Source organism: Heteronotia binoei, chromosome 2 (assembly GCF_032191835.1).
Source record: "Heteronotia binoei isolate CCM8104 ecotype False Entrance Well chromosome 2, APGP_CSIRO_Hbin_v1, whole genome shotgun sequence".
In the NCBI taxonomy this organism is placed as follows: Eukaryota; Metazoa; Chordata; class Lepidosauria; order Squamata; family Gekkonidae; genus Heteronotia; species Heteronotia binoei.
In genome coordinates this window covers 8,856,639-8,867,981 of record NC_083224.1, presented here as the reverse complement: position 1 = coordinate 8,867,981, position 11,343 = coordinate 8,856,639, and the positions used below count along the sequence as shown (strand labels likewise).

At 52.3% G+C, this 11,343-nt stretch overlaps 2 protein-coding genes across 2 annotated transcripts in view; both read left to right on the top strand.

The window, feature by feature from the left end:
- The window catches only part of HM13 (histocompatibility minor 13), a 201,051-nt gene that overhangs the window by 150,133 nt on the left and 39,575 nt on the right, over positions 1-11,343 (top strand). The gene's annotated exons all lie outside the window — the stretch shown is intronic.
- Positions 1,006-11,343, top strand: part of LOC132565939 (minor histocompatibility antigen H13-like) — a 49,508-nt gene continuing 39,170 nt past the window's right edge. The window contains exons 1-2 of the mRNA XM_060230563.1: positions 1,006-1,097; positions 2,622-2,747. Coding sequence (XP_060086546.1) covers positions 1,059-1,097; positions 2,622-2,747 — 165 coding nt within the window. The 5' untranslated portion in view covers positions 1,006-1,058. The remainder of the gene's footprint in view (positions 1,098-2,621; positions 2,748-11,343) is intronic.

The following is an 11,343-nucleotide window of genomic DNA, read 5'->3' as shown; positions in this document are numbered from 1 at the left end:
TCAGATCTGGCAGGGCTCTTCCACATTTTTAATCACTATCTGCGTAAAGTAGTATTTCCTTTTGTCCATCCTGAACCTACTGCCCATCAGCTTCATTGGATGCTTCTTGGCTGTCGAAGCTGCCTTATATGGAATCAAAGTCAGCATCGCCTGCTCAGACGGACTGTGGCCCTCCAGAGGCAGAGGTCTTTCCCAGCCCTTATTCCAGGGGTGGGGAACATCCGTCCCGAGGGCCGGTTATGGCCCTCGAGATCACTTGGTCTGGCCCTTGGGGATTGCTGGTCCCTTTCTTCCCCCCATTTCTTTATTTCTGCTTATTTCCCTTTCTTCCCATTTCTTTGTTTTCCTTTATTATCCTTTCTTCCTTCCATTTCATTTTCCTTTCTTCCTCCCATTCCTTTCTTTTCCTTGGTTCCCCTCCCTCCCTCCCTCCCCTCCCATCCCTCCCTCCCTTCCTTCCTTCCTTCCTTCCTTCCTTCCTTCCTTCCTTCCTTCCTTCCTTCCTTCCTTCCTTCCTTCCTTCCTTCCTTCCTTCCTTCCTTCCTTCCTTCCTTCCTTCCTTCCTTCCTTCCTCTTCTTCTCTCTCTCTCTCTTGGCTTTTTCTACAAAAAAAGCCCTGAACCTAGGCATTTGCCTAGGGTGGCGGGCCGGGTGTGTGTGCCAAATTAGGCTCTCCCCACATGACTTCAGATAGGAAAGCAATTATTTGCATTAATTTTGCCCGCCTAAATCGTTCTCCCTCGGTGGAGCACTGTTTTTTTAAGTTGATAATTTTGGATGGCCCGCGAATGATGTTCTAAATATCCAAACGGCCCTCGGCAGAAAAAAAGGTTCCCCACCTCTGCGCTTATTCCCTGACCCTTTCAACTGGAGATGCTGGGGATTGAACCCGGGGACCTTCTGCACGGCAAGCCGAGGCTCTCCCACTGAGCCCCCCGGCTCCTCCTTTCCCTCGCGTCGTGTGGTGAAGCCGGCCCACGCGGCAGTGACAGTGAGTGACTCTCGTTGCAGAGATCGTGAACTACGAATTCGACACCAAGGACCTGGTGTGTCTGGCCATGAGCAGCGTCGTGGGCGTCTGGTACCTGCTGAGGAAGGTAAGGCGGGAGGAGACGTTGGACCAGAGGGAACTAGTTGGCTTTTTTATATATTTAAATTGTTTTATTAATTTTAAGTACAAATAAACAAACAGTACAAAGTAGTACAGATATACAATGTGTGTTGAATAAAAACAGAGTCAAAAATGCAAACGTATTGGAAGTATAAAAATAAATCAATTTTTGGTTTAAATAAATCATCTAGAGGATGGTGTGAAATTGTTTTCTGTGGCCCCGGAAGGTAGGACCAGAACCAATGGGTTGAAATTAAATCAAAAGAGTTTCCCGGCTCAACATTAGGACCGTTAGAGCGGTTCCTTTGGGAGGTGGTGGGCTCTCCTTCCTTGGAGGTTTTTCAACAGAGGCTAAATGGCCATCTGACAGCAATGAGGATCCTGTGAATTTAGAGGGAGGTGTTTGTGAGTTTCCTGCATTGTGCAGGGGGTTGGACTAGATGACCCTGGAGGTCCCTTCCAACTCTATGATTCTGTGGTATGCTACATTAGCAGGTAAGTAGTCAGTTTGTAACAGATAGCCAACTATAGAGTACCATGGTCTTATCACTTTTTCTATCATATAATGCAGGAGAGCAGTTAGAAGTAGCGAAAGCGGTTATCTTAAAGTAATCCCGTTTGTTCATCCATTGGTCAATAGTAGGCATTTTTGAATCTTTCCACTTCGACGCTACAAAGGTTTTCGCCATGGACAAGAGTGTAAGCGTAATTTCGTTTTTTTGAATCCTCATCACATTTCATGTTCCAGTAATTTAATAGCAGGCTTGTGGTGTTAGAGCAGAGGTGGGGAGCCTCCGGCCCGAGGGCTGTATATGGCCCTCGATGTCACTTGGTGTGGCCCTCGAGGACTGCTGGGCCGAACCGAGCCATGTGGCAGCCTCCCTGGGGCCTGGCTGGCCAGTGAGGATCGTGGGGCCCAGCCGCGCTGTGCAGCAGCCTCCCCAGGGCCAGGCTGGGATCACAGGGCCCGGATGTACTGTGCAGCAGCCTCCCTGGGGCCTGGCTGGCCAGCCAGAATTGCTGCAGGGCCTAGAAAAGTTACTGTCAGCGTTCAGTTAGCACTTGATTATCCCAGAGGGTGTGGCCTAATATGCTAATGAGTGTGTGACCTAATACGCTAATATTAGGGGGTGTGGTCTACTATGCTACTGAGTGCCTGCTGGGCTTTTTCTACAAAAAAGCTCTAGACCTATGCATTTGCCTAGGGTGGTGGGCCGTGTGTGTGTCTGCATGCGTGCGCCAGATTAGGCTCTCCCCACATGACTTCAAATAGGAAAACAATTATTTGCATCAACTTTGCTAGCCTGAATTGTTCTCACGTGGCAGAGCACTGTTTTTTAAGTTGATGATTTTTTATGGCCCTCGAATGATGTTCTAAATATCCAAATGGCCCTTGGCAGAGAAAGGTCCCCCACCCCTGTGTTAGAGGGATGGTCACCGATAAAAGCAGTTGACTTTTGACTGTTAGGGCTCAGCCGGGCTGACCCGCCTTTACTTTCCCTTTCTGCAGCACTGGATCGCCAACAACCTCTTTGGCCTGGCCTTCTCTCTCAATGGGGTGGAGCTGCTGCACCTAAACAACGTCAGCACGGGCTGCATTCTGCTCGGCGGCCTCTTCATCTACGACGTTTTCTGGGTAAGCTCGTTGGAGGTGCGGCGGCCGCAGGGCTTTCCCTGGAGTTCGGTGTCCAGATCTTTGCGGTGCCTTCTGGGGGAGGGCTTTGTCGGGCTTTAATTCTCACAGAGCATTCTCGGTAGCGTCACGGGAAGGAAAGAAGCTTTGCGAGAGCCGAAACAGTGCAGCCCAGGGGTCCCCACCCTTCTTGAACCTGGAAAATTCTGACGCAGGGTGATGGGTGCTACCACAAAATGGCCGCCACAGGGGGCGGAGCCAACCACAAAATGGCCGCCACAGGGGGGCGGAACCAGCCCACAAAAATGGGCTGCCACAGGAGGTGGGAACCAGCTACAAAATGGCTGCCACAGGAGGTGGAACAGCCACAAAATGGCTGCCACAGGAGGTGGAACCAGCCACAAAATGGCTGCCACATGAGGTGGAACCAGCCACAAAATGGCTGCCACAGGAGGTGGAGCCAACCACAAAATGGCTTCCACCGGAGGCGGAGCCAGCCACAAAATGGCTGCCACCGGGAGGCGAGCAGCCACAAAATGGCTGCCATGGGGCAGAGCCAACCACAAAACAGCTGCCTCAGGAGGTGGAGCCAGTCACAAAACAGCTGCCTCAGGAGGTGGAGCCAGTCACAAATGGCTGCCACCGGAGGTGGGAGCCAGCCACAAAATGGCTGCCACAGGGGGCAGAGCCAGCCACAAAATGGCTGCCACAGAGGTGAAGCCAGCCACAAAATGGCTTCCACATGGGGTAGAGCCACACACACACAGAAGGAAGTCCAAGTACAGGGGGAGAGAGGGGTAATTAAAAAAAATAAACTGGGAAAGAGGAATGAGAGAATAAAACCAACACAGCAGCCGCAGCAGCAGTATTTTTATTCTGCAGAGCCAATCCCACCTCCAGTGGCTAACCAGAAGAGGTTTCTAAAAACACTTGGTGGCCACCAGGTGAGTTATCAGTGGGTGTCCTGGCGCCCCTGGATACCGCGTCGGGGACCACATGGTGTAACACTAAGCGTGTCAGGGAAATTGGGGGTCCCCACTTTGCCATGAAAGCTGTTCTGGGTGAACTTTGGCAGTCACGCCCTGTCCAGTTGCCTTCCCTTCAAGGTAGAAGAAGAGGAAGATATTATACCCTGCCCTATAATCTGAATCTCAGAGCGGCTCACAATCTCCTTTACCTTCCTCCTCCCCCACAACAGACACCCTGTGAGATAAGTGGAGCTGAGAGAGCTCTCCCAGAAGCTGCCCTATCAAGGACAGAGTCTCAGAGCGGCCTACAATCTCCTTTAACCTCCTTTAACTTCTTCCACCACAACAAACACCCTGACGAGCAGGTGGGGCTGAGAGGGCTCTCGCAGAAGCTGCTCTTTCAAGGACAAGAGTCTCAGAGCGGCCTACAATCTCCTTTCCCTTCCTCCCCCACAACAGACACCTTGTGAGGTGGGTGGGGCTGAGAGAGCTCTCACAGAAGCTGCCCTATCAAGGACAGAGTCTCAGAGCGGCCTACAATCTCCTTTCCCTTCCTCCCCCACAACAGACACCTTGTGAGGTGGGTGGGGCTGAGAGAGCTCTCACAGAAGCTGCCCTATCAAGGACAGAATCTCAGAGTGGCCTACAATCTTCCTTTCCCTTCCTCCCCCACAACAGACACCCCAGTGAGGTGGGTGGGGCTGAGAGAGCTTCTCACAGAAGCTGCCCTTTCAAGGACAGAGTCTCACAGCGGCCTACAATCTTCTTTACCTTCCTCCCCCACAACAAACACCCTGACGAGCAGGTGGGGCTGAGAGGGCTCTTGCAGAAGCTGCTCTTTCAAGGACAAGAGTCTCAGAGCAGCCTAGAATCTCCTATCTCTTCTCCCCCCGCAACAGACACCCCTGTGAGGTGGGTGGGGCTGAGGGGGCTCTGACAGAAGCTGCCCTTTCAGGGACAACTCCTAAGAAAAGCTGCGGCTGACCCAAGGCCATTCCAGCAGGTGCAAGTGGAGGAGTGGGGGAATCAAACCCGGCTCTCCCAGATAAGAATCTGCACACTTCACCACTACACCAAATGGCTCTCAGTAAATTGATAAAACGAGGAAGGGAGAACTGCATAGGCCTCTTTTCAGGAACGTGGGGTTGGAAGACAGTGTCCTGGGCCATTTCCTGCCAAGCCTGTTTTTGTTCTCCCCTCCTGCTGATTTTGTCTTTCCTTGCCCTGCTTCAGCCCACTGGTGCTTCCCGATCATTTACGTTAATGGGAACAAGGAAGAAGGCAAAGTTCGCTTTCCGTGCTTCAGGGGGCCTTTGAATCGCTCTGCTGGCAGGACTCTTTGTTCGTGGCCTACCGCAGAAGGAAATAGAAGAACATGAAGACCTCTGCCAGATCAGACCAGGGAGGGTCCATCTAGTCCAGCCTCCTGTCTCACACAGGGGCCAGCCAGTTCCTCTGAAGGGCCAACAACAGGGCAGAGAGGCTGCGGCCTTTTTAAGAACATCAGAAGAGCCCTGCTGGATCAAACCGGTGAGGGTCCATCTAGTCCAGCCTCCGGTCTCACAGTGGACAATAACAGGGCAGAGAGGCCGAGGCCTTCATAAGAACATCAGAAGAGCCCTGCTGGATCAGACCTGGGAGGGTCCATCTAGTGCGGCCTCCTGTCTCACACAGTGGCCAGCCAGTTTCTCTGGAGGGCCAACAACAGGGCAGAGAGGCTGAGGCCTTCCTAAGAACATCAGAAGAGCCCTGCTGGATCAGACCAGTGAGGGTCCATCTAGTGCGGCCTCCTGTCTCACACAGTGGCCAACCAGTTCCTCTGGAGGGCCAACAACAGGGCAGAGAGGCTGAGGCCTTCATAAGGACATCAGAAGAGCCCTGCTGGATCAGACCAGGGAGGGTCCATCTAGTGCAGCCTCCTGTCTCACACAGTGGCCAAATAGTTCCTCTGGAGGGCCAACAACAGGGCAGAGAGGCCGTGGCCTTCATAAGAACATCAGAAGAGCCCTGCTGGATCAGACCAGGGAGGATCCATCTAGTCCAGCCTCCTGTCTCACACAGTGGCCAAATAGTTCCTCTGGAGGGCCAACAACAGGGCAGAGAGGCCGAGGCCTTCACAAGAACATCAGAAGAGCCCTTCTGGGTCAGACCAGGGAGGGTCCATCTAGTCCAGCCTCCTGTCTCACACAGTAGTCAGCCAGTTCCTCTGGAAGGACAACAACAGGGAAGAGAGGCTGAGGCCTTCATAAGAACATCAGAAGAGCCTTGCTGGATCAGACCAGTGAGGGTCCATCTAGTCCAGCCTCCTGTCTCACACAGTGGCCAGCCAGTTCCTCTGGAGGGCCAACAGCAGGGCAGAGAGGCTTAGGCCTTCATAAGAACATCAGAAGAGCCCTGCTGGGTCAGACCAGGGAGGGTCCATCTAGTCCAGCGTCCTGTCTCACACAGGGGCCAACCAGTTCTTCTGTAGGGCCAACAACAGGGCAGAGAGGCTGAGGCCTTCATAAGAACATCAGAAGAGCCCTGCTGGATCAGACCTGGGAGGGTCCATCTAGTCCAGCCTCCTGCCTCACACAGTGGCCAGCCAGTTCCTCTGGAGGGCCAACAACAGGGCAGAGAGGCCGAGGCCTTCATAAGAACATCAGAAGAGCCCTGCTGGATCAGACCTGGGAGGGTCCATCTAGTCCAGCCTCCTGCCTCACACAGTGGCCAGCCAGTTCCTCTGGAGGGCCAACAACAGGGCAGAGAGGCCGAGGCCTTCATAAGAACATCAGAAGAGCCCTGCTGGATCAGACCTGGGAGGGTCCATCTAGTCCAGCCTCCTGCCTCACACAGTGGCCAGCCAGTTCCTCTGGAGGGCCAACAACAGGGCAGAGAGGCCGAGGCCTTCATAAGAACATCAGAAGAGCCCTGCTGGATCAGACCTGGGAGGGTCCATCTAGTCCAGCCTCCTGCCTCACACAGTGGCCAGCCAGTTCCTCTGGAGGGCCAACAACAGGGCAGAGAGGCCGAGGCCTTCATAAGAACATCAGAAGAGCCCTGCTGGATCAGACCAGTGAGGGTCCATCGAGTCCTGCATCGTGTCTCACACAGTGGCCAGCCAGTTCCTCTGGAGGGCCAACAACAGGGCAGAGAGGCTGAGGCCTTCATAAGAACATCAGAAGAGCCCTGCTGGGTCAGACCAGGGAGGGTCCATCTAGTCCAGCCTCCTGTCTCTCACAGTGGCCAACCAGTTCCTCTGGAAGGAGGAAGCAGTCTAACCATGAGGCTGCATGAGGAAAAGGCCTCGGTTTCTATGCCCTGTTGCTGGATCTCAAGAGGAATTGGTTGACTGCTGTGTGAAGATGATGATGATATTGGAGTTTTATCCTGCCCTATACTCTGAATCTCAGAGTGGTTCACAATCTCCTTTACTTCCCCCCTCCCCAGCAGACACCCTGTGAGGTAGTTGGGGCTGAGAGAGCTCTGACAGAAGCTGCCTTTTCAAGGACAACTCCTCAGAGAGCTATGGCTGACCCAAGGCCAGAGAGAAAGCTGGGCTAGATGGACCCGCGCTGGTCTTATTTTAGCATGTTCATCTCTCCCCCCCCCCCCCCCCACCTCTTAATGCACGCACCCATATTTCTCCCAGCATCTTGCAGGACTCAGACCTTGAAAGGCGGGGGAAGATTAAGTGTGAAAAGAGGCCTTAGCTTTCTGCCACCCGGCATTGAATTCCTTCCAGTCTGTGGCCTTTGCTTTTCCTTCTACCTGCTTCCAGTCTGTGGCCTTTGCTTTTCCTTCTACCACCACCAGGAAGTGGGATTCTAGCAGGAGCTCCTTTGCCTATTCGGCCGCACAGCCCCTGATGTAGCCAATCCTCCTGCCGCTTACAAGGTTCTTTTTTGTCAGCTCTTTGAGGATTGGCTACATCAGCGGGTGTGGCCTAATAGGCAAAGGAGCTCCTGCTAGAATTCCACCCCTGACCACCGCTGAAGCATTGTAGCAAGTTTACGTATCTGACCTGTCGATAAATTCAGGTGGGCAGCCGTGTTGGTCTGAAGCAACAGAACAACCCTAACCCTTAAGGAGAAGCATATTTGGTTTTCATACCCCACCTTTCATTGCCTGAATCGGCTTACAGTCCTCTTCCCTTCCTCTCCCCACGACAGACACCCTGTGAGGTAGGTGGGGCTGAGAGAGTTGTGACTGAGCCAAGGTCGCCCCAGCTGGCTGCATGTGGAGGAAGGAGAAGAAGATATTGGATTTATATCCCGCCTACCACTCCGAAGAGTCTCAGAGCGGCTCACAATCTCCTTTCCCTTCCTCCCCCACAACAGCCACCCTGTGAGGTAGATGAAGATATTGGATTTATATCCCGCCCTCCACTCCGAAGAGTCTCAGAGCGGCTCACAATCTCCTTTCCCTTCCTCCCCCACAACAGACACCCTGTGAGGTAGATGAAGATATTGGATTTATATCCCGCCCTCCACTCCGAAGAGTCTCAGAGCGGCTCACAATCTCCTTTACCTTCCTCCCCCACAACAGACACCCTGTGAGGTGGGTGGGGCTGGAGAGGACTCTCACAGCAGCTGCCCTTTCAAGGACAACCTCTGCCAGAGCTATGGCTGACCCAAGGCCATGCTAGCAACTGCAAGTGGAAGAGTGGGGAATCAAACCTGGTTCTCCCAGATAAGAGTCTGCACACTTAACCACTACACCAAACTGGCTCTCCAAGGATCAGGGAATCAAACTCGGTTCTCCAGAGTAGAGTCCTCCCCTTTTAACCATTACACCGAACTGGCTCTCAGACCAAGAAGTCGGCAGATTTATACCCAGCCCATCTCTCTGGATCAGAGTCTCAGAGCAGCTGGCAATCTCCTTTATCTCCTTCCCCTGCAACAGACGTCCTGTGAGGTGGGTGGGGCTTGAGAGCTCTGACGGAAGCTGCCCTTTCAAGGACAACTCCTGCGAGAGTTCTGGCTGACCCAAGGCCATTCCAGAAGCTGCAAGCGGAGGAGTGGGGGAATCTACCCCGGGTTCTCCTAGATCAGGGGTGGGGAACAGTGGCTCTCCAGATGTGTTTTTTTTGCCTACAACTCCCATCAGCCCCAGCCATCGGCCATGCTGGCTGGGGCTGATGGGAGTTGTAGGCAAAAAAAACATGTGGAAAGCCACTGTTCCCCACCCCTGTGAGTCTGGTCACTTCACCGCTGCATCGAACTGGCTCTCAAAATTTAATTCTGGGTGTAAACTTTTTGCGTGCTTGCGCAAGACTTCACGCAAAAGCTTCTGCCCGGAATTAAACTTCGTTGGTCTTCCAAGATACCGCTGGGCTCAAACTGCGGTGAACGAGAAGCGGTCAAGAAAGCTACATCAAAGAAATAGATATAAAAAATCCGATGAGCTAGGACCTGCCCCCTGCTACCTCTGCACTACCTCTGTACATCATTTTCTGATACCTTTACACTGCACAGTCACTTTACACTGCACAGCCCTCTACATGGGGCTACCCTTGTGCCGGACCCGGAAACTGCAGTTGGTGCAGAACGCTGCTGCCCGGCTGTTATTAGGGCTCCCAAGATGGGAGCACATTCGGCCGGGGCTCCAGGGTCTGCACTGGCTGCCAGTAACATTCCGAGTCCAGTACAAGGTGTTGGTCATTACCTTTAAAGCCCTGTATGGCCTAGGACCTGCCTACCTGAGGGACCGTCTCTCCCCACACGTTCCCCAGAGAGTACTACGTTCCGGCTCACAAAATCTGCTGGTAGTCCCTGGGCCAAAGGAGGCCCGCCTAAAATCCACCAGGGATCGGGCCTTCTCAACAGCGGCACCTTCCTGGTGGAACCAGCTGCCGGAGGAGGTGCGGGCCCTGCGGGACCTAGGGCAGTTCCGCAGGGCCTGCAAGACAGCCCTCTTCCGGCAGGCCTATAACACCTAACTGATACTTTGGATGGAACATCTTTGGATGGAACAAAATGCTCTTATAGACCGCTGGCTTTATTTAATCTTGTTTTATTAACTATGCTTTTATTGTATCTGTAAATGTTTTAAATGGAATTGTATGAATCATTATGTTGTGAGCCGCCCTGAGACACTTCGGTGAGAAGGGCGGGATATAAGTTCATTAAATAAATAAAATAAATAAATAAATTTATGGAGATCAGGACCAGCGTATGTTAAATAACTGGCCAGTACTCAATGATTTACAACATATTGTACTTTCTTTCTGCACTGACATTTTAAAGAGCGCCTTAAGAACTGCAGTATACTATCCAGCACTTTAAGAACTGCAGCATATTAGCATTTTAAATCTGCCTCCTGCACCTTGAAGAGACCGAGGACACCTAAGGTCAAAACTAGCTAACACTGTAAGAACTGTAATACTCCAGCACTTTAAAATCTGCCACCCTACGCCTTAAAGAGACTGAGAACTCTCCTTGCAAAGAGACCAAGAACACTCAGTGCCAAAATTATTCAGCATTGGATGAATTGCAGCATACCAGCACTTTAACCTCCCAACAAACAAACTACCAGCTGCAACCAGCAGCCCACCCCACCTATTAATTAGGGTTATTTTTGGGTCTTAAATTGATATAAAATTTGATTGAATAGTTTTATTTGACCTTAAGGGATTATTATCCACTAAATTGAGGTAGGACAGTGGCCAATTAATTAGAAGAGGGTAGGGGGAGGGGGTGATCAATTAATTAGTAGAGAGTAGGGGAAGGGGGTGAAAAAAGAAAAAATAAAATAAAAAAAATTAATTATTATTAAAATTATTATTATTTAATTGGCAGAGATGACTAGTAGTGGTTAGAAATTTTGAGGTAGAGTGGGCAAATGAACAGAACACATTGTGTGGTTGCTGACTTAAGACAGAGACCCAGCTTTCGGAAAATCGTGATAAGTGATGTCAGGCCAGGGGATTCCAGTGCTCCTGGGGAGGGGAAAGTACAGCGGTGGGAACAGGCAGAATGTGAACAGAAGGAGTACGAGACACAAGAGGGCTCGCCCCCCCTTCCAGCCTGTATCCCATCCCAAGGATGGCAAGTGGGACGGCCAAGTGGAGACACTCGCCTCCGTCCCTGGTGATGTGCAACGCCAGGTCCATAAATAATAAAACCTCAGTCCTGCAAGAATTTTTCACCAGGCAGGACATGGACCTGGCTTGCGTGACGGAGACCTGGGTGCGGGAGGGGGAGACAGTTGCTCTCTCCCAAGTAACCCCACCTGGGTTCTCCGTCCTTCACCAGGCCTGGACTAGCGGGCGGGGGGGAGGGGTGGCCTTTTTCATGCGGGAGGATTGCTCCTTCAGGACGCTTCCGCCGCCGGAGATCAAGGGCATGGAGTGTGTGGGCCTGGAGTGGGATGTTGGGGAGAGTTTGGCAATCTGGCTGGTGTACCGTCCGCCTAACGCACCAGCCAGTGCCCTGCCGTCCTTGATGGAGGCTGTAACAGGCTGGGCATTGGAGCATCCTCGACTTATAGTCCTGGGTGACTTCAATGTCCATGCCGAGGACGCAGCTTCCACTCGTGCGACGGACCTAGTGCTTTCCATGGCAGCACTGGGACTTTCCCAATATGTAACAGCGCCCACACACCAGGCTGGGCACACACTAGACCTGATCTTCGCGGCGGGAGTAACAATG